We start from the raw sequence: 23,527 nt of genomic DNA on the forward strand, positions 1-23,527 counted from the left end.
AGGACACGGGACTCGGGGAAGTCAAGGGGAGGCGGCGTGTGTTTAATGGTGAACAACAACTGGTGCAACAGTGCGAACGTTGTTCCTCTCACACGCTCCTGCACACCAAATCTGGAACTACTGTCCATCATGTGTCGTCCTTTTTATCTACCTCAGGAATTTACATCGGTCATTGTAAGTGCCGTTTATATTCCACCACAAGCGGACACGGTCACCGCCTTATGCGAGCTGCATGAGGCACTCACACAGCACCAGACACAACACCGGGACGCTGCGCTTATTGTGACGGGGGACTTGGTGATAAGACCCACCACTGTAGTGTCGTCCGCAAACTTCACAATGATGTTGGAGCTGTTAGTGGCTGTGCAGTCGTAGGTGTAGAGTGAGTACAGGAGAGGGCTCAGTACACACCCCTGTGGAGCACCAGTGTTCAGTGTGATGGGGGATGAGGTGATGCTGCCCAGTCTGACCACTTGGCGTCTGTCAGACAGGAAGCTAAGGATCCAGCTGCAGAGGGAGCTGCTCAGTCCTAGATCCTGCAGTTTCCTGTCCAGCTTCGAGGGAACGATGGTATTGAATGCTGAGCTGTAATCTACAAACAGCATCCTCACATACGTGTCTCTCTTCTCCAGGTGTGACAGGGCAGTGTGTAGTGTCAGGGCTATGGCATCATCAGTGGACCTGTTGTGGCGGTATGCAAACTGTAGAGGGTCCAGTGAGTCGGGTAGTGCAGAGCAGATGAAGTCCCTGACCAGCTTCTCGAAGCATTTGCTCACGATGGGGGTCAGGGCTACAGGTCGCCAGTCGTTCAATGAGGAGATGGTGGAGGATTTGGGTACAGGGACGATGGTGGCCATTTTGAAGCAGGCTGGGACTACAGACAGAGAGAGGGAAAGGTTGAAGATGTGCGTGAACACTCCAGCCAGCTGAGCCGCGCATGACTTGAGGACGCGGCCGGGAATCCCGTCCGGACCAGTAGCTTTGCGCGCGTTCACCTTCCTGAAGCACTTCCGCACATCCTCCTCAGACACAGTGTGCGCACTGACGTCATCCGCGGTGCGCACACTGTCCGGTCTCGTGGTGTTCGCTGTGTCGAATCTAGCGTAGAATACGTTTAGATCCTCACACAGAGAGTAATGGAGGGGGCGTTTCCGCGATGCGCGTATCGAGGCTTGCTTCATTTATGGGAGGAGCTGAAAATGATGACGTCCGAAGCCTCGCTGCCCGGCTGTACCACGTGACTGGTTCATGAAGTGGTTCGAACTTTGCCGCGAGATATGACAGCGATATAAACCCCTCAGACTTCATTCAAAATGTACGTGTTTGATGGAGAGTTGCGGTTAGTGAGAGTTTGGAGACAGTTTGGAGGTTTATGAGAGTGAGGAGAGAAAGTCAGGAGAGAATGGAGCCAGCTAAGGAGAGGAGGATGTCCTCCCCTGTGTGGGAACATTTTGATCTTATTCCTCCCAACAAGGTATGTAAATTTCTACAGAAGATGTATTTTCATGATACTGATGGTGCAATAGAATTTATGTTGAGCTGTCTTGACTTTTGTACAAGGTGAAGTGTTTGCTATGTGCCAGGGAGCTGGGATATAACAGCAACACCTCATCCATGCTTAGGCACTACAGAGCTTTGCATGAGAATAAGGGGAACACCGATTGTGGAGCAAGACCAGGTGAGCATCAAATGCCAGGATAATATAGCATGCAGTAATGTTACTAAATGATAATAATAATAATAATAATAATATTATCATTATTATTAATAATAATGATAATGATAATAATAATAATAATAATAATAATAATAATAATAATAATAATGGATTTGATTTATATAGCGCTTTTCAAGGCACCCAAAGCGCTTTACAATACCACTATTCATTCACTCTCACATTCACACACTGGTGGAATATAACAATATTATACAACTGTTATAAGTTACGTGTGTGATATTTATATTTGTGCTTTGTCTTTATTGTCTTTCCTCAGGAGAACAATCTCAAATAGATGAAGACCAGGGGTCCGTTCTTCGTACCTCGCTAAGTAAGTTAGCTGGATTTGATTGCTGACGATTTCGCGTGATCTTGGGTCGTTCGGTTCCCCGAAGCTCATCCGGGACTTGCTGCCATAGCAACAGAGCCGTAAGCAGGTCCCGAGCAGGTTTACTTTATGTAAACAGGATTAGATCGCGGCCACTCAGGTATGTCCGCTTCATTTATACGAAAGCAACAGCGATATTTTACCACTGTTTCACCATAAATAAATAACATCAATGTAACTAAAGATAATGCAGCACTTGATCCTTTTATTGATGTCACACAGATACATACAGGTCATTTCCTAAAAAAGGGAAATGTACTATTAACATTCTATTACATGTATGTGATTATTACAGATGTAATCCATATTTCAGAGTAGTAATTGTAAATTACTTCGTGTAATCAAGATGAGAGACCACAGCTATAAAAGCGAAGGTGGATTTGGGAAGCCTGTCGCAGCCATGTCCTGTCCGTATACGCGAGCCACCCATTGTGGAAGGTGCAAGATTGATAAGGAGAGTCCTCAGAATTCAGCGTATATTGCGGGATAGACAGGATCCTTTAGCTCAGCGCGACAGTGTGCTCATAGAGAGATATCGATATTCCCGTGAGGGTATTATTCACTTAACCAACTTGTTGACGAGGGGGTGCAGGACCACCACCTGTCTTTTTTTGCTCTGCCCTTTTCTTGGTTGCTGTTATAAACAAACAAACAGATTATTTCAGGGTCTCTTTCCAAGAGACTAAAAGCAATATAAGTGATAAATATTACCATTCTGTAGAATATTCTTATATTTCACTTTTACTTGTTCCCATGTTCTAGTGGGTCCTGTTGTGGCTCTAATGTGAAAGAGGATATAATATAACATATTATAATATAATATAATGTAATATAATATTGGATAATATAGTGTGATATGATAAATCTACCCTACCGCCTACTGGTGTTGGCCAGAAGGGCCGATGGCGCGATATGGCAGCCTGGCTTCTGTCAGTCTGCCCCAGGGCAGCTGTGGCTACAACTGTAGCTGCCTCCACCAGTGTGTGAATGTGAGAGTGAATGAATAGTGGCATTGTAAAGCGCTTTGGGTGCCTTGAAAAGCGCTATATAAATCCAATATATTATTATTATTATTATTAAATTACTTACGAGTTTAATTTGTCAGCAACTTCCTGCCAGCCCTCTCTCCTTGCTTTTGCAGCCTTTGCAGTGTTCCCTTGCGTTCTGATTAAACTCTGAAACTCCTGAAATCCCTCACTCAAGAGTTCTTGCTCTGCTGCCGAAAAATACCGAGCGCTCTCCTTCGACATTTTCGCCGACCAATCAGAGGGTTGCTGATCAATGTTTCTACTATCGATGCGTAGCCCCTTTTACGACACCCAGTGATCTCACATTACTTCATCCAGCTGTACTAATCGTCAACAACAGGTGTGTTCGGAGAACCGGATTAGCGAGCTCAAAGTTAGCGCGATGATTTGGTCTTGTATGTAGTAAGCGAGGTACGAAGAACGGGCCCCTGGTTAGCATGGTGATTGAGGACTCCCAGCCATTTAGCATTGTGGAGGACAAAGAATTTAAAAGATTTGTTAAACCATTAAATCCTAGCTATGTTCTCCCCACTAAAAAGGTCATAAAAGCAGTGAAAATTTAGTTTTTACAGAATAAAATGTGAACAGGCAGTGTGTAGCTGTCCATACTTCAACGTTACAAAAGCACAACCACTGTCCACACCCCAACCACACCTCACCTGACAGTAAATGATCATTTCCATTTTAAGCATTTCCAAATGATCATTTTCCATACTGCCAGTATAAATATACACAGTATACTGCATCACTACAATATACATGTTTCACACACTCCTTTTGTTGTTGACATTTACAGGCTGTGTGCAAAAGGCCACACACTTCAAATTCATGCCAACTAATATTTTTACGTCCAGTAGGTGTCCTACTAGAGCAAATGAAGCTTCAAGAAGCTTTGTGCTGGGGTGAACCAATTGGAGGAAGAGCTTCAGTGCTTCATGAGGCTTCGTCTGCCCATCACTACCAATAACTGCACTAACTACAATGTCAAATTACAACTTAGTCTATGGCATCAATTAGTGCACAAATATACAAAAACCATCAAGTTACAGTTAAAATACATCAAAATCATTCAAGCTGCGGTCCACAGAAAGTTTTGCCTCAGGCTCACCCTACCTTTCTGCTCATCAACATCAGGTGCTGTGAACAGGTGAGTGTAGTGATGGCCCGCTTGAAGCTGACGCTCCGGAGCGTGTGTCGAAAAAAACAACACACTGGTTCAGAAGCACTGTGTCGAGGCTTGCTTCGTTTGGCAAAAGTCACGTGACCAGTGACGTCCGAAGCTTCATTACGCACGTAACTGCTTCGGTACCTGATTCAAACGGATATAAGGAAGTGAGGCAGGGATAGCTCAGTAGGTAAAGTGGTCGCCCCATGATCGGAAGGTCGGCGGTTCGAATCCACTTAACGGCTACCCTGAGGTACCCCTGAGCAAGGTACCGTCCCTACACACTGCTCCCCGGGCGCCTGCTTAGTGGGCTGCCCACTGCTTCACTGAGTGAATGGGTCAAATGCAGAGAAAAACAAGTAATTTCCCCATGGGGATCAATAAAGTATCCATTATTATTATTATTATTATTATTATTATTATCATCCACGGGATTCGTGGAGTGTGTTGATGGTGACAGAGAGCGACGAGGTGATCATTCCACTGACAGATATGGAGCCAGCGAGGAAGAGAGGACGTTCTCGCGTGTGGGAATATTTTGAGTTGATTTTGCTCAATTCATTTTATCTGCCGAAGTGAAAAACTTGAAATGTCCAAAATCATGTTTTCATAATGTAAATATCATTACAGCATATGACTTTAGGAACACTTCCATGTGAATTAAAGCTAATGAAGACTACAAAAATGTATTTGACACTATACGTACATGACATTGCTACAGTTTAGAAAATCATTTTGTTTATTGTTTTTAGGTGATAGTCTGCAGGACCCAGGAATACCTGCATATCTACCAGCTTGCAGTGTGGTTCCTGCACTCCACAGCCTCTTCTGTTCCATGCAAGTGGATTTTCTCCAGGGCAGGAGAAACTATTTCTAAGAAAAGAAACAGACTCAGCCAGCGCACAGTAACACTAATCCTCTTGTTAACTGTAAATAACAAAAGGGCTACCTTACATTGATCATGTTTTTACTTTGCAAGTTCTTGATTAGGGGTGGGTTTTGATTATCGCCTTTCTGATTACAATCCATGCTAAATTGAATAAAGTGATATTGATTCATTAAAATCCCGTGTCGATTTGTAAATTAACGTTATTATGCCTGAAACGCCAGCATCTCAGGTTAAACCTCACAACATGTCGTCAAACACCATGCAGCTAAAACAGTAACTGGGAGCAGGTTTACGGATTCTGCATACAAACGTGAACACAGAGCGCGGACCCGACGCGTCAGAGTCAGATTTTGGTGTGTCGTCGGGTCTGCGCTGTCTTTGCCTCGCTGGCTTCTGCAGCTGCAGGTTTCATAACTCTCTGTTTACATCTCTAATTAAGTCTCACATGTGTCAGCTTTCTTTTAATAGATACGAAATTATGGATATATACTGTTAAATGATCAGAATTGTAATATTTCTGACTGAGGCAAAACTTTCCAGATTCCAATCAAATTGAATCGGATCCTGTATCGAATCAAAATGATTCTACAAATCGGTAACGATGCAGCCGTACTCAGCTTCCTAAGCATTTTCCCTTTCCAGTTCACAATCAATCCCACCCCTAGGTCAAAAATATGTATAGGACAATTGGCCTCATCTAATATTTTGTATGAACCTGTCAAGCTGTCCAGTGATTAAACGACAAGTAGATGGAGGCAGGACTCCACAGCAGGGGCATACTCCATAATGTGCTGTGCGTTATCATATGTATATTATATATATTGCTCACTTATTGTATTTACCAACATCAAGGAGTTATGAGCAAAGAAAGGCCACACCATAGTGCATGTTTAAATAGGGAAAGTTTATTGATCAAAATGTATTACGCAGATACGCATTACATTTTTTTCAGCCCCCCAATCGAGAAAACAAAACCAATTACATGTTCAAAGCAACGGAACGGTGGCCCAATATCAGAGAGAACTCCACTCTTGAGTGAGCAGTGATAATTGAGCAGTCCGTTTTATTTTGCAGATTCAAGCTGCTCTTCAAAATTTTCACCACCAGATGTCACCGGAGAGGACTGTGTTGAAAAGCTTCGAGTAATGAACCGTTTTTCAATACAAGCTTCAGTGCTTCGGAAAGCTTCATTTGGCCATCACTAGGTGAGTGCAACCACATTTATCATCTACCACACCCATGAGACACACCCCACACCCGTGCACCAATACAGTGAGTCCATTTAAACCAACCCACTTAGTCAAAAAAGGAACAACTCATATGGCTCCTACAATAACTATTAGAAACTGGATTCACAATAATATTTCTAACAAACCATTTCTAACTGAGCAGCATTGTTTCCTTAGTCACACTGTTACTCTGAGAAATTTCAGAATGGACTGCTGGACCATAGTGACTAACCCTCAAACCCTCCTACCCACCTCGACATACAAACTCTGTGTGGCTTCACGTGTTCTGTTGATGTTTACATGATCGAAATGACTTGAACACAAACAAACAAACAAAGAGGAAGACCACACCGGAAGGAAAAAACTACAAGTCCCAGCATCCTCTGTGTTTAGGGCGGAGCAGTGAAAGTGAAAGCCTTCAGAGTAGCAGGAGGAGGAAGGTGGAGCTGAGGCCGGTCAGTGTTAACATGAATATGTTTCTTCTTATGACATAAAATAATTCCACGCTGTTCGTGTCTGTGGGTGAAATGTGAGGCCGGTCGGCTCCTCTGAGCGCTGGTTTCCTGTAAGTAGAGAGGAAGTGAGTTTAGCTGAGCCTCCGTTTAGTGTGAGAGAGCAGGAGGAGAGTGAGAGCTGTGCTGAGGCAGGGTGAGTGTAAACACCGCTCTGACATTACTGTGTCTCTGTGGCGGGAGCAACAGGCTCCGTCAGTGGAGGCAAAAATAATCAGACTTTGGTTTTTCAAAGGAAACAACTTTATGTCGGAAGTTCCCGCACGCTCATTGGATAACGGTGTGTCAATCGCAAGTTATTAGCCAATGAGCGTGCGGATTCACAGAAAGACCCGCCTTTATCACGGGACTTTAAAAACAACAATGGCGACAGAAACTCTGTAAGTGGAGTTCAGGGTGACGTTATGAAACTGTGACGTTTGAGCCACTTCCTGTTCTCAGTCCCAGCGTCCTGATCACCGAGGTTTCTGTTGCTCTGATATCTGATATTGATTATATCGGTAAACAGGCTGTAGCATAAACATCAGGTCTGTTCTTCGTACCTCGCTTACTACATCCAAGACCAAATCATCGCGCTAACTTTGAGCTCGCTATCCCGGTTCTCCGAACACACCTGTTGTTGATGATCAGTACAGCTGGATGAAGTAATGTGAGATCACTGGGTGTCGTAAAAGGGGCTACGCATCGATAGTAGAAACATTGATCGGCAACCCTCTGATTGGTCGGCGAAAATGTCGAAGGAGAGCGCTCGGTATTTTTCGGCAGCAGAGCAAGAACTCCTGAGTGAGGGATTTCAGGAGTTTCAGAGTTTAATTAAAACGCAAGGGAACACTGCAAAGGCTGCAAAAGCAAGGAGAGAGGGCTGGCAGGAAGTTGCTGACAAATTAAACTCGTAAGTAATTTAATAATAACAATAATAATAATAATAATAATAATAATGGATTTGATTTATATAGCGCTTTTCAAGGCACCCAAAGTGCTTTACAATGCTACTATTCAGTCACTCTCACATTCACACACTGGTGGAGGCAGCTACGGTTGTAGCCACAGCTGTCCTGGGGCAGACTGACAGAAGCCAGGCTGCCATATCGCGCCATCGGCCCCTCTGGCCAACACCAGTAGGCGGTAGGGTAGATTTATCATATGACACTATATTATCCAATATTATATTACATTATATTATATTATAATATGTTATATTATATCCTCTTTCACATTAGAGCCACAACAGGACCCACTAGAACATGGGAACAAGTAAAAGTGAAATATAAGAATATTCTATAGAATGGTAATATTTATCACTTATATTGCTTTTAGTCTCTTGGAAAGAGACCCTGAAATAATCTGTTTGTTTGTTTATAACAGCAACCAAGAAAAGGGCAGAGCAAAAAAAGACAGGTGGTGGTCCTGCACCCCCTCGTCAACAAGTTGGTTACGTAAATAATACCCTCACGGGAAAATCGATATCTCTCAATGAGCACACTGTCGCGCTGAGCTAAAGGATCCTGTCTATCCCGCAATATACGCTGAATTCTGAGGACTCTCCTTATCAATCTTGCACCTTCCACAATGGGTGGCTCGCGTATACGGACAGGACATGGCTGCGACAGGCTTCCCAAATCCACCTTCGCTTTTATAGCCGTGGTCTCTCATCTTGATTACATGAAGTAATTTACTATTACTACTCTAAAATATGAATTACATCTGTAATAATCACATACATGTAATAGAATGTTAATAGTACATTTCCCTTTTTTAGGAAATGACCTGTATGTATCTGTGTGACATCAATAAAAGGATCAAGTGCTGCATTATCTTTAGTTACATTGATGTTATTTATTTATGGTGAAACAGTGGTGGAATATCGCTGTTGCTTTCGTATAAATGAAGCGGACATACCTGCGTGGCCGCGATCTAATCCTGTTTACATAAAGTAAACCTGCTCGGGACCTGCTTACGGCTCTGTTGCTATGGCAGCAAGTCCCGGATGAGCTTCGGGGAACCGAACGACCCAAGATCACGCGAAATCGTCAGCAATCAAATCCAGCTAACTTACTTAGCGAGGTACGAAGAACGGGCCCCGGGGCCCTATTTCAGGAAGCCGGTTTAGAAAACTCAGAGTGAAAAACGATACTCAGGGTTGAGTAACCCCGAACTGTCCAACTCGGAATATTCGGTTTCAGAAAGGCTGATAACAAGTAGTTCAGTCAACGCGGAGTTGCTTTAACCCCAAGTTAAACGCGCGCACGAGGATACATAAAGCCCTGATTAGTGGAGCACAGATTAAGCGAGTCACCATGGAGACGGAGGGAAAGAAGGCGCGGTCAATGTATTTTACAGCGCTTGAGGCCGAAATTCTGATGGCAGCATATGCCGATAACATGCAAATTTTGCGGAAAAAAAGTAACACAGCCTCAGCTGCAAAAGAAAGAGAGCATGCATGGCAAAACATAGCCGACAGAGTCAATGCGTGAGTGTTAATTTAAACATTGATCTAGGGATTTCCACCCATTTAACACGTTATTTTATTATATTTTATTTTATTTTTTATTTCATACATTTTATTTTGTGATGTGATGTGATGTGAGCGCAGGTGCAACCCAACAGGCCCCAAACGTTCCTGGCAGCAAGTAAAAATGAAATATAAAAATATAGTCCAAACAGGTAAGGTGTAATTGTATTATGAGCCATAGTGCTTGGTCTGTTTGTCCCATGTAAATTAATTGCAGTTAGAGGCTACATTAATTTTCTTTCTGTAAGCACTTATTGAAATTATCTGAGCACATTACAAGTACATATTTGCTTACTCTGTATGCTCAAATGTGACCCGTTATAGCCAACAGGAAAAAAGCGGAGGCCCGAAAAACAGGTGGGGGTCCTCCACCACCACCACTCACAGAGGCTGAGCAGTTGGCTTCCACATTTGTGATAATGTTGGCAGCATCACATATGATCTTCACAGTGCAGAGAACACAAATTAGCATCCATTACTATAATGAAATAATTTGTTAGTTTGAAATGCTACAGGGAACTATGTACCTGTACATTAATGCTGTGGAAAGACTTCCTGTTCACATAGTCTCCTTCATTTACTGAAGGAGCAATGATTGGAATGTGAGTGCCATCTATACAGCCAATCACGCCTGGGAACCGTGAGAATAAATGTAAAATTTAAGTAGTAGTCCAAGTATCACCACATCATGAATTAAGTTTTGTTCATCCTGCTACCTGCAATTTTGTGGCATCCCTCTTTGATAAATCTTGTGGGTCTATGACCGGGGAACACCACAAACGAGTACAGGAGACGTTTCAGTGCAACTGTAACATTCCTGACTGCCCGACAGATGGTAGCCTTGGAAACGTGCTCAGCATCACCAATATTATACAGAAAGCTCCCGTTTGCAAAAAACCGAAGTGCAATACAAATAATATGTAATGAACTGAGAGGATGTCCGCGATGTGTCACATGAGCAATATTAGGCCTGAGAATGTTATTCAAATAAATTATAGATTGTGCTGAAAAACGGTAACGTTCACACAGGAAATCATCAGGAAATGATAAAATGTCCGAACGCGCTCTAATCACTCTCTCCCGGCGGAGAGCTCTGCGGAGAATTTGGGCTTCAACATCTACTGGCTCTTCAAGGAAGGGGCACGCCATGTCTGACACTTCCTACAGTCAGGTTTCTGACAAAGAGGCGGAGAAGGTCAGGGTTAGTTGAAGTAAACCTGCTAGGGGGCAGGTTAGCTTCACAGAGTGTGTCGTCATAGTAACTCACTCAGAATTAATCTAAACCCGCTTTGTGAAACCGAAAACCCAGTTTTCGTTAACTCAGGGTATACTTACTCAGAGTTTGCACTAAACCAGCTTCTTGAAACAGGGCCCTGGTCTGTTCTGAAAACTGGCTTTATTTTTTCAAAGTAAGGGAATATCTGTGGTGTGATACCGCGGGCTCATGGGCTAAGGACTTGGATTGACAAGTCAAGCGCAGATGATTGTGTTGTTTCTTATAAAGGCTTATGTGTGTGTGTCTTCCTATGTGTGTCCTTGTGTCAGTGGAACTGAATCAGTGTGTTAGAGAAAGTGCTCCTCTGCTGTGCCGTCATCGTGTGGATGCTTCTTTTAAAGTTGGAACTCATGTTTTTATGATCTGCTTCATTTCATTGAACCTTTATTTCTAACCATGAAGTCCCTTTGAGGTTACAGCCTCCTGGTTAGGTTTAGGCTGTTATTGTGCTTCAGGCTGAAACATGAGGAGTAAGGAGTGGGGCTGGTTAGCCCTCATGACCCTCACCATAACACATACGTCACAGGACAGTGTTTACCACAGAAACTCCATGAAATGATCAATGAGAACTTTAGAAACCCGTCAGTGTGATGCTTCCAGTACAACAGCACCTCTGAGTGTGTGTGTTTGCCTCTCAGACTAACTCCACCCTGACATCAAGAAGATGGAGGAAGAGGATGGAGCAGGATCTGCAGCATCCAGCTGTGTGTCTGTGAGGAGTGACTGGTCCAAAGGAAAACCTCCAGACTTCAGGAATGAACCTGCAGCAACAATGTAAGAGAGCTGCTGACTCATTTATTCAGTGTAAATAATGATTTTTGATGCAATGGAGAAGAAAAATGACAAAAACAGTTTTAAAAATAAGGATTAAAATATTACAAACTATGTTTTTGAGTTTCCTGATGTAGTACAAAAATATATGAACATAACTGTATATAGGGCAGATATTTTACGGTTCTTTTAGGCAGCACCAAAAAACAAAAAGACTATTTTTAAGCTGTCTGAGGTAGTGAGTCAACATGTCACACTGGGTCAAAGGTCAGGGAGTAAAAGTATGTTTTAAAGGAGGTTTAAAAGCAGCGAGTGAAGGAGCCTGTCGAGGTAAATCGTTCCATAACTGATCAAATTCAGTTGGTGGACCTCTGTGTGAAATCAAGCATCTGGTCCACAGAGAGGATAACCCTCACATGGGCTGTACAACATTATATAGTGAGACAAAAACAGAGATTATCGTAGCCATGGCTCTCTCGCATGGACGTGGCAATCTTGCTGTCTGCTGGGATGGGCTGTGGCAAAGAGAGCAGAGAAAAACTCTGATTTTCTCTGCTGATGGTTTCTGGTGTTTGGGTCTGTTTTTCTGTATTTATGCAGATAAAGTGTAAACTCAGATGAATTATACCATCAAATTTTAAAGGAAAATATCAGAATGAGCAAGTTGGGATTAGTATCTTGCCCAAGGATATTTGACACGCAGACTGGAGGAGCCTGGGATCGAACCATCAACCGTCCGATCAGTAGGTGACCAGCTCTACCTCCTGAGCTACAGCCACCCTGATTCATCAGATTTGAGGTGTTACCTCCTTTGACAGTATCACAGTATCAGCTTGAAGCACTTGTTGCTGCTGAGTTTGCATCTTTTGCTGTGAAGTACAGCCAGACTTTTGACCGCTTCGCCTTGGGCATTTTTAATCTGTAGCTCTGCTCTAAAAGAACGTACGTACCTGGACCCGCCTACTATCCTCGGAAACGTAAAATGATTGGCTAGAATCCAAAGTGTATGACATCTCAGGAAAAAAAGCACTGAAATGTGCGCTGCTTTTCGGTCTGGTTACTACCGTTTATGTCAGAACTGGTGCCATAATGGCACCGGATACCGGTACCCATCCCCAGTTAGGAGGCAATGGTAGAGAAGGAAAGACAGGAGAGTGGAGGTGATGTATCTAAATGCATCTGAACAAAGCAGAAGTGCACACCAAACTCAACGGATAGTCAAATGTAGAATCACAGAACAGAACTGCAGGCTGAGTTTGGATGTTTGACTTTGTCTTTCACTCCTCTCTGTGGCTCACACACACAGTGACGTCAGACACATTCACACTCACTGTTTCATCTGCTTTGTGCACAAACTCATTACTTTCTTCCTTCAATGATCTACATACTACGTGCTGCCCACTGAATACTTTGCAATGTATTTCATCTCGTTCACACACAAAATAGGCACCAGTGAGAGCTCTGGCCTCCTTACATATTGGTGGAGAAACCAAACGCTCAATGCCCTCAGCGGCGGAGGAAAAACCTCCTTTCAGTGGAGAAACCATCCTTAACCCTCCTTGAAAACTGGCGAAGAAACCAGACCTCCTTATGTATGTGTGTGTATATGCATGTGCTTGAATGTGTGTGTGTATTTGTGTTTGGAGGTGCGTTTGTGTGACATCCTGCTCACCAAAAGGGTAATAAAAGCAGGAAGCTTATTAACCAAGAAAACAGAACCTTCAGATAGGATGTCCCCATAATAAAATGTGAACTATGATTCACATTGGGGATGTCCCCCACCAGCAGACTGGTTGCGGAGGAAACAAAGGAATGTCTTTGATCCTGCTGCTTGAACTAAGACTTACAAATTTAAGTAACAATGACAACATTTAACAGTTTGACTCCAACAGCTGCCAGCTGGAATTGAAATGTAATTTAAATGAAGGATTGAAGGTTACTGGGTTTTTTGAATGTAGAGATCACATGAACGTATATGAATTGTATGATATGTCTCTTCTATTGTTCTATTATCGTACTCTGTTGTTGATTGTGATTGGTTTTATTTATTTCTTCAGTGGTTGTAGTGTTTTAATATTTAGTCATTTTTTCCATTATTGTAATTGTGTATAAAGTTTAATTTGAATGAAAGTTACACTCAAATGCTTTCAGTGTTGCTGTGTTGAGTGTTTGCATGTTTAATGTTTGTATGGAAGACACAGAAAGACATGTGACTAAAGAAATCTGTGCTAGAGGGACATTTCAAAAAAATAGTAGAAAACAAAACCGATGATGAATTCTTTAGAGAATTTTCTAGAAATCTTTTTCTTTCTAAACAGAATTCAGAATATTGATGTTTGAGCTGGAAGCTGTTTCTACAGGATCCTGATGGACACTCAAAGGTTTTAGAAAATGTTCTCATCATTTGTTTACAGCACAATATCAACGTATGTAAATCAAAACAACAAAAATGCACAAGTGGTGTGTGAGACTACAAATTCTAGAATCAGAACTGCTGATTTCATTACTCTTAACTTTTAAAGGCAGATTTTGTATCTGAGAGCAGGGACACTTGCTGTGTTCAGTGTGACTGTAAATTCAGGCTACCCTTGATTTAGTAGTTCGATGTTTTTAAACTGTTTCATTTATAAGGCTCATTAAAAGCCATTTGAACAGAACATTTTTGTATTTATAACGAAAAGTTTTAGAATTATTTTTGTGGTCAAAAAAGGAGGAGAAACAAACGGAGGGTGTGTTGTTCAGGAAGTACAGACTGTAGCTCAGCAGGTAGAATTACTAACTGGAAGGTTGGAGGTTTGATCCCTGGCTGCTCCAGTCAGCCACGGTATCCTTGGGCAAGATATGGAACCCCGACTTGCTCTCCGATGCATCCATCATAGTGGCATTGTTAGAAAAAGAAGTGCTTGTGTGAATGAAGCACGCTGTATAAAATGCTTTGACTGCTCATATAGAAAAGCAGCTTATAAGAATTGGTTCATTTTCCAGATAATTCCACTAGTAAGACAACAGACATTTGGGAGGCTTTCTCTGAGAGTAACACTGAAAGTCTTGCTGCTCCTCCACAAAATGAACTCTTCAGTTTAGATTTGATTAAAGACACAGCTCAGCTAAACACAACTCAAACTAATCTACACTATTTTTCTTTATTACGCAGCATTTTTTATAACTATTTCCAGATGTTTCTAAAGATGAAAACAGAATTAAACTCCAGCCTGATCCGTTTCTGAGGTTCCTGACTCTGAACGTCCCTCAAACGCCTCTCTGATCGTCTCCTTCCGTTGCTTTTACTTTGGCTTTCGTGAATGTTGTGGCGCAGTTGATCGTCTCCATGTTAAGGTAATGTTAGCAGTCGGTACTATTTTCCTGGCTAACATCAGCTGTGTGCAGCTTAGTTTCAGCATAAATCTGCTTCGTTTTATGTGAGATCAGAGTCTGGGAATGAGACAGAAACAGTTAGTTGATGATCAGCAGCTCAGAGTCGATGTTACTGTGGATCCACTGACTGATGACTGTAGGCAGCTTCTCCTGCCTCCATCAGTCTGTTATGGAAGCTCGTTTCCGCCACAAAAAAGGATCCATTCTCGAAATTTCGACTTGTAACTCGAAATTTTGAGAAAAGTAGCTCGAAATTTCGAGTTAGTTCTGCCAATCAGTAATCTACGTAGAATGCGCACTCAAAACCGGATCGCAACAAATCTGCACTTTCGAGAGTACGTTTGCTGATATTAACGCCATGTGATTCAGCTAATAACAGAAGGATTTCATCATCTCTGAAGCCACACGGAAAATTATCTGCAATTTGTGCATTTATGACTGGCTGTAATTCTGGTATCTTTAGCTGTAGCATTTGTAGCTGAGGGCTTCAGCTTCCGGGTAACAAGGAAATTACGTCATTCACGTAAATTACTGATTAACAGTTAGTTTTCTCAAAATTCCAAGTTAATAATCAAATCAAATCCATTTATTTATACAGCACTTTTCACAGGATAAAACCACAAAGTGCTTCACAGTAATATAAAACAGAAATACATAAAATAATCAAACACACAGCACAAATCTAATTAAAAGCTAATCTAAATAAATGAGTCTTAAGCTGCTTTTTAAAAGAATAAATACAGTCAAGTCAAAGTAAAGATGGAGGGAGAGCACTCCACAGCCTGGGGGCCACCGCTCTAAACATCTGTCTCCTCTGGTCTTAAAACGAGTTCGTGGGACTACCAACAGCCTTTGATGAGAAGATCTCAGGCTGCGAGAGGGAGCGTGGGGCTCTAAAAGATCAGAAATGTAAGCAGGGGCATCACAAGTCAAAGCTTTAAAAGTCAGTACCAAGATTTTAAAATGAATTCTGAAGTGTACTGGAAGCCAGTGTAATGAACGTAACACTGGTGTAACGTGCTCTCTTTTTGGTGTCTTAGTTAAAAGCCTTGCAGCAGCATTCTGGACTAACTGGAGACGCTCAAGATTCCTTTTGCTCAAACACAGAAAAAGGCTGTTACAATAATCTAAGCGAGAAGAAATTAAAGCATGAATAACCATTTCTAACTCAGACAGCAAAGTTCGCAGTTTGGAGATGTTTCTTAGCTGAAAAAGGCAGCTCCTAATTAACTGTGAGCGTGTTGTTGTAGGGACATGGCAGAACCAAAGATCACACCGAGGTACCTGAGGCTCAGCTGAACAGATGAGCCGAGAGAACCAAGATGCTGTTTGATTAGAGATATCTGGTTGTCGGGGGCAATAATTAATGTTTCTGACTTCTCAGAGTTCAACTGTAAGTAGTTGTCACCAAGCCTCTGTTCAATGGAAGCTAAACATTTAATTAAAGAGGACAGTTTATGGACTTCCATCGGCTTAAAAGAGCAATAGAGCTGAATATCATCAGCATAGAAGTGATAAGACACCTCAGGGTACTGCCTAATTATAAGTCCTAGAGGTAACATGCACAAAAGAAATAGAATAGGACCCAGAACTGAACCCTGCGGTACCCCACATGTCAGATCTTTAGAATGTGACATAAACCGATTCGCAAAAACACTAAAAGATATGTTGGAGAGGTGTGACTGAAACTACTTCAAAGCCAGACCAGACACACAGACTACGTCCCGGAGCCTGTTAATCAGGATGGTCAATGGTGTCAAAGGCAGACCAACAAAACCATGACTGAGGATGCTCCGGAGTCAGCTGACATCATAATGTCACTAGAGACTTTAAGTAATGCGGTTTCTGTTGAGTGACTTTTACGGAAACCTGACTGAAATTTGTCATAAATTTCATGTTTTTCTAAAAAAGTGGTAAGCTGATCTGCAACTACTTTTTCCAGAATTTTGATAATAATGGAAGCTTAGAGATAGGCCTATAATTCTTAAGCTGAGTTGGATCCAAACTGCTCTTTTTTAATATCTGCTCAACCACAGCATGCTTACAGAACGTAGGGACCACACCTGTTAAAAGAGAGGCATTGCATATCTCTACAATAGAGCGGCCAATGGCAGAGAGAGCATTTTTAAACAGCCCAGCAGGTAGAATGTCATTTGCACAAGTGGTAATTTTCATTTTATCCAGCAGGAGTGAAAGGTCATGTATGGTCATTGGGTTAAACACTGACAGTAAATGAGGGGGAGGTGGCCCAGAGACACAAACAGATGGTATTGAAGAGCCAATGCTCATACAGACATTATTAACTTTATCCAGAAAGAAATTCAGAAACTCATCACTCTCAGATATGGAGGTCACTGGTACTGGGTGGACCACGGGGGAAACAATAGAGTTTATGGAGTCAAACAGTACCTTGGAATTTCTCTTGCTTGATGATATTAACTGAGAAAAATATCCTGATCTGGCTGTTTTTATGGTTTCATGTAAGGAAACCCAAAGTTCCCTAAGGTGGAGCCTGTGAACTTTGAGTTTGGTTGATTTCCAAAGGCGTTCTACTTTCCTACAGATTCTTTTGACCTTCCTTATGTCATCATTTATCCATGGATAAGCTCTATTTGAGGCAGCAATCACAGATTTCATAGGTGACACTGAATTTAAAATCTCCAAGCAGTGATTATTAAAACACTGTGTAGCAACATCAGCATCAGTACAGCCATTGATCGCATGAGGGTCCAACATATTAGAAAACTTCAAAGCAACATCCTGATTTATGAACCGCTTATGGAACATGAGATTAGAAGGTGGTGCGTACAGAGGGAAGACTAAAAGTAACACAGGAATGGTCACTCACTTGTACGTCTTTAACACAGACATTAGTTATGTCTAAGCCAAGAGAAAACACAAGGTCCAAGGTGTGGCCTTTAACATGGGTGGGTCCAGAGACATGCTGAATGAAACTAAAAGAGTCTGTAATGGATAAAAAGTCAGAGGCCATGCTACAGCTAAGATCATCCACGTGGAGGTTGAAATCCCCAATCATTAAGACTTTCTCCAGTTTAATAATGGAAGATAAAAAGTCCGTAAAATCTTTAATGAAAACACCAGCGAGGCCGGGAGGGCGGTAAATTAAAACACAATAAAATATATCTGAAGAACCAACCTTAAGAAGTTGTGACTCAAAGGAAGGGAAAAACTCAGAGTCCATAGTCCTGCAAGTGAAATTGTTTCGGTGAACAGCGACCAGACCACCACCACGACGGTCCAAACGCGGAGTCCCAATGAAGCGACAGCCGACCGGGCAGAGCTCATTAAGGTGGATGAATTCATTCTCCCGCTGCCAAGATTCTGTGAGAAACATGAAGTCCAGACTATTACTGCTAAAAAAGTCATTCAGTACAAATGATTTGTTGGCTATGGAACGAGCGTTCAGGAGAGCGATCTGAAGCGGAGGTGACAGGCTGACGTCATCAACAGCTGATTGACGGGGAATTGACAGCAGACACCTGGAAAGAGGACGTAGTCTCCCGGTACCTCTAGCTGTGGAATTGTGGTCTTGTAGAATGATAGGCCAAAGTGAAAACATCCCGCATCTCCAGACAAGACGCCGATCCAGGTAATCGTTCTGTTCGCCCGTGATGAAAAGCCGGCTAGGTGGTAACCGATCGGCCTTATCCGCGTCCTGGAGGGGAACCGGTACCAAATACCGGAGACGTTCTCTACCATGGAGCGGAAGAAATCCCCTCTGTCGGGCGCGTTTCCTTTTAGCCTGGACACCAGACCTACAGCCCCTTCTAGACGATCTCCTTAACCTTGTTCTTGCTCCTGGGTTATTATTTGGAGCTAAGAACAGGTACCGGTAGTCGGGAGAGGGAGGAGGGCAGACAAACGGCGGAGGGAAAGCCTGGTGGTAGCTCTGCCAGCTGTCAAAAGTTTTTTCCATACATATTTTGATACTCAACAATGTATGTGAACTGTAGATCCGAGTAGCAATTAGACCTTCATGATATATCACAGATGAGATGAGAAGATAAAAAATAATATACTGAAGCAGTCGGCAAAAACACGGAGCAGCAACAGCGGCCAAGCCGAACACAGGCGACATGTTGCAATTCCTACGAGTTACTGATGCTCGTAGGAATGGGCGTCAGTAACCTTTTTGACTGCTAATAAGTCGAAATTACGAGAAAATAACTCGAAATTTCGAGTTATGGATCCTTTTTTTAGTGATGGAAACGGTCTTCCAGTCTGTGGATGTTCATTACCTGCTGACAGTGAGACAGGGGTGGCCTAAGAGTTGCTTTTCAGAAGTCGCTGCCAACATTTCATCTATAAAATGCATTTCTCTGCTCGTTCGCTATAGTCTGCTGTCGGATTTGTATGCAGGTTATTTTCCTTTTTCAGTTTAACTGGTGATATTCATTCGTGTATTGTAGGTGAATGTGCTGATGCTAGATCATAAATTCCGCAGAGTTAGTAAACTGTCCGTTTTTGTTCAATAATTCCTGTTTCATGTTCAAACCATCAGACAGAAACTCTGCGTTTGTTTTTATGTTCTTCAGCCTGTTGTTCTTGAGGTAATCTGTGATGTGTTTAATGACCTCTGAGGGTCATTTGAAGAGAAACAGAACTTCATCTTTAGAGCATAAGTGGGTTTTTGCCCTCTGTATGCCCGCGGTCAGGCTCTGTTTATTGTAGTATAACACTCATAGGACACGGTGTCCTGCTGCACACACACTGCACACAATGACAGCTGCAGAGTTTGTGTCTGATGTATGAAGTATGAAACACTGTTGGGCTAAAATCTGGTCAGAATGAATCCAGGTGCAGGTGTGTCAGTTTAGGACCACTGGACTAACATCCAATTGAACACAATATAAAGTGTATTCTGTAGTAACATCCTGGTGTTGCAGCAACAGTCAAACTCAAAATCTCAATTTGAACAAAGTTGGTAAAATGCTTCAGAAATTAGTAAAATACTAAAAAGTGTCTTGATGCTCAATCATGCAGTAACTCCCCAAAAAGTTGATTCTGTTCATCTGGATGTTTTCAGCAGCATGGATCAGTGTGAGGACAGAGAGGAGGGAGTGCCTCCCTCTAAAGCCACTCTGTGTGGGGAACATGAGAGCCAGACCAAAGCTCAGAGTTGAGATGACCATCTCTAACTGTCCATGACTCTTCTCCATGTCACAGCTCAGCACTCACATCACTGCTCCATCATTATTCACACTCATACCTCTGTGTGTGTTGTTTTAAAGCCCAGAGCTGTGGGGCGTACCAGGCTCAGCTGGACATAACCCTGAAACTAATCCAGAACCTGGACCTGAACCCAGCTGTGTTTCCTTAAAGAGCAACATGTCGAAGGATATCCGTGTAAACTTTAACAAAAGACTGTTATGTGACAAAGAGTGAGTACATTATTTTTATGAGATTGTTCATCATGTCTTTAATTTAATATTTCCAGTTTTTCCTTTCTGTCTCATGAAGCTGTTACATTTATTGTTTTTCTTTTAGGATCAATAAGAGGCCAGAATCTCCTGGACCTGAACCCAGCTGTGTGTCTCTAAAGAGCAACGACTCGAAGGATATTCCTGTAAACTTTAAAGGATGTTCTTCTGCTGCTGAGAGGTAATGTGTGTCTAGATGTTGTTCCTGACTCTGTATTTTTGAATAAATCCTCATGTTTAATATCAGCTCAGCTCTTTTTCACACACATTTCTTTTTTTTTTTGGGCTCAGATGGTGTGATTTATTTATTTATTTTTCAATATATTTTTATTGATTTTATAATTGAGCAGTATACAACAATCACCTTCAAAATAACACAATAGAAGGTGGACGGCAAGTCAACAAGGTGGTAATACAGCATACATGAATGTTAAGACAGAGTATATTTCACTTAAGTTTATCCATCAGGCTAATGACTGGTTGCCAAATCTTATAAAACACTCTCTCGGTTAGACAAGGTAAACCTGATTTTCTCCAGATGGAGTACATTTCCAAATTCTCTCAACCACATTTCGAAGGTAGGAGGTTTATCAGACTTCCAGCTTTCTAGCCACAAGTGTAGTCATTGACACAACCTGCGTCTCTGTCTTGTCCCTTGCCCATCCCGGTTCAGACACCCCGAACAATGCTGCAAAGGGGAACATGGGACGTTCCTGCCAATGGCTTTGGTCAGAAAATCAAACAAATGATTCCAAAAAAGCTGTAAGAGACCTGTAAGAATTAGGTACCTTCCCCCTGGACCCACAGTAACTGTGCTTTGACAGAAAGGAATATTCTTCCTGGACAAAATTGCAACCCCTCTTGCTTTAGCTCCAAAATTAGCATTGTATGCCTGACCCAACCAATTAGCACGGAGCACAGATTGAACTTTGCGCTTAGCATGCGTCTCCTGTAAAAAAATTATGTCAGGTTGCAATAGTTAAAGGTGTGCAAGAACTTTAGCCCTTTTTACAGGATTACCCAGGCCTTTCACATTCCAACTGACCAACCTCAGTGTAGTCTTATTGAATGTGTTTAACATAAATGTTACTTATCCTAATTTGACTAGCTAACCAGTAGTTATACACTCTGTACCACCATAGAACAAAAACATCCAAACATAAAACACTAAGAACAGTCCCACCAAAAATGAGGGGCCTCCCCAATTGAAGCCCTTCTCCACCCAACATATCCAATAGGAACATAGTAGTAGCTACAATCCTACCCCTTACCCATCCCGCAACCCCACACCAGCAAAGGGAGATTTATAAGACACTTTATAAAAGAAAAAGAGAAAATTCAGATAAATGAAAAACAAAAGCCGTATAAACCATATATGTGTGAGCTTTACTAGGCTCCCATACAGCAAATCAAAGAGTAAACAAAGACCCTGAGGGCTTATACTGTCCATATTGTAGGAAGTAATAACAGCAATAATACTGACCTAAGCTGTATGAGCCCACATCAACACGCCCATAAGAACAGCAAAAATAAGGCTTATGCAGAAAAAACATATACCTGAGGAAGTAAACCGTTGTGTTAAAAAGCCCTACTCATTTGTACCCACGGCCAGTTTCTGGTCCAGGAATCTTTTGGCTGCCTCCGGCTTATCAAAAGTCTGTGTGACCCCGTCCAGCGTCACCTGAAATCGAGCCGGATGACTAAAGCCGTAGCGTAGATTGGCCGCCCTGCACCGTTTGCGGATTTCTTCAAACTTCTTGCGCCGTGCCAGCACCTCCGCGGTCAGATCTGGAAAGATGAAAACTTTCGCCCCGTCGTACTGCAGCGCAGCTTTTTGTGCTGCCAGCCTCAGGATACGCTCGCGGGTTTGATAGTAGTGCAGCCTTACAATTAAAGGACGAGGCCGGTCCCCGTCAGCTGGCTTGGGGCCCAGGGCACGGTGTGCTCTATCCACCACAACCCTGCCCGTGAAGTTCTCACTCCCCAGGAGCTTAGGAATTAGCTCAGAAGCAAAGTCCAGTGGGTTTCCTTTCTCTGTCCCCTCCGCAACTCCAAGGATCCTGATATTCTGTCGTCTTGACCGCGACTCGAGGTCATCCAATTTTTTGTGATGTAAATCGTATCCTTTCTGGAGTCAGTCGCAGAGCGCCTCTAAAACGGCAATCCTCTCGTCATGCCCATTTACAGCTTCCTCAATATCATGTATCCTCCCAGTTAACGTGGAAAGAGTGGTCTCCACAGCGTTCATCGTGGTTGAAATAGCAGTTAATTTGCTATCAACCGAAGTCTCCAATCTAGCAATTGCACTCATTATGTCGGCCGACGTCGGGTTAGCTACTTGGGAAGTCACGGGGCTAATTGCACTTGGCTCCTCAGCTAGCACGTGCTCGTTAGCCACACTCGCTGGCTCACCTTCATCTTCTCCAATTTTCTCAGTCTTTTCACGGGCTTTTGAAGCTTTAGGTTTCGTCATTGTTATAAAATATATACAAACGTCAGGAATCAACAGAAAGGTGTCATAAAAAAGGAGGTTATGAGTAAAAAATTATAGGCTGGTGCGGAGCTCTTCCAAGAAATGTTGTGTTTGCTGGATGGAGGAGGACAAATAGTTTTTCCCTTCAGTGACACTTCAGCAGCTGGGGAGATGTTTGTCTTTATGAAGGTTTATGGATTATTGTTCTTACTTTGGTTAATTTTCCATCTAACATTTAAAGTAAATTTCCAGGTGAATAAAAGATCTGCATCTGCAGCCTCTGTGATGTTTCACAGTCTGAAAGTAACAAATTCAACCAGAGTTCAAACAAAGGCTTAATATACGTGTGTATTTGATATAATGCCAACAAGTACAAATAGGTGTTCTTACAGGTCTTAATCATAGAGCTCTGATAACTCTGGTGACTTTCACAGTCAGCAGTTTTGCTGCCTTTTATTTTATATTGGCCTTTTTAAAGCCCTTCAAATGCTCCCACATTCATACAGAGCTTTTAATAGCAAACTCCTTTACTGTCCGTCTCCTCTCACACACGATCACACGACTGATTTGTCTGCAGCAGCTGTGTTACTGCTAGTATTTTATTATGTGTGTAATCTCCTCATATTGTTCCTGTGGTTTAGTTTGACTTCCTCCTGCAAACTCAGCTGCTCTGTTGCTGATACACGTCTCCATGAATATGATTGATCAGATGCTGCCAACACCACGTGTTTCATGTGAACGCTCAGCTGAA

At 42.4% G+C, this 23,527-nt stretch overlaps 1 protein-coding gene across 5 annotated transcripts in view; it reads left to right on the plus strand.

Moving 5' to 3' along the window:
* LOC146670758 (NACHT, LRR and PYD domains-containing protein 12-like) overlaps positions 1-23,527 on the plus strand; it is a 266,232-nt gene that overhangs the window by 131,889 nt on the left and 110,816 nt on the right. For 2 of the 5 annotated variants that reach the window (XM_085402823.1, XM_085402825.1), the window contains exons 1-4: positions 6,802-6,871; positions 11,355-11,490; positions 20,115-20,264; positions 20,371-20,484. In XM_085402823.1, coding sequence (XP_085258949.1) covers positions 11,381-11,490; positions 20,115-20,264; positions 20,371-20,484 — 374 coding nt within the window. In that variant the 5' untranslated portion in view covers positions 6,802-6,871; positions 11,355-11,380. Of the gene's footprint in view, positions 1-6,801; positions 6,872-11,354; positions 11,491-20,114; positions 20,265-20,370; positions 20,485-23,527 lie in introns of those variants that run through there. The other 3 variants (XM_085402826.1, XM_085402827.1, XM_085402824.1) reach the window with 3 other exon arrangements.

The sequence above is a fragment of the Rhamphochromis longiceps genome, linkage group LG4, assembly GCF_057381845.1.
Source record: "Rhamphochromis longiceps isolate RC_006_pf linkage group LG4, R_longiceps_female_GT1.1, whole genome shotgun sequence".
Taxonomy (NCBI): Eukaryota; Metazoa; Chordata; class Actinopteri; order Cichliformes; family Cichlidae; genus Rhamphochromis; species Rhamphochromis longiceps.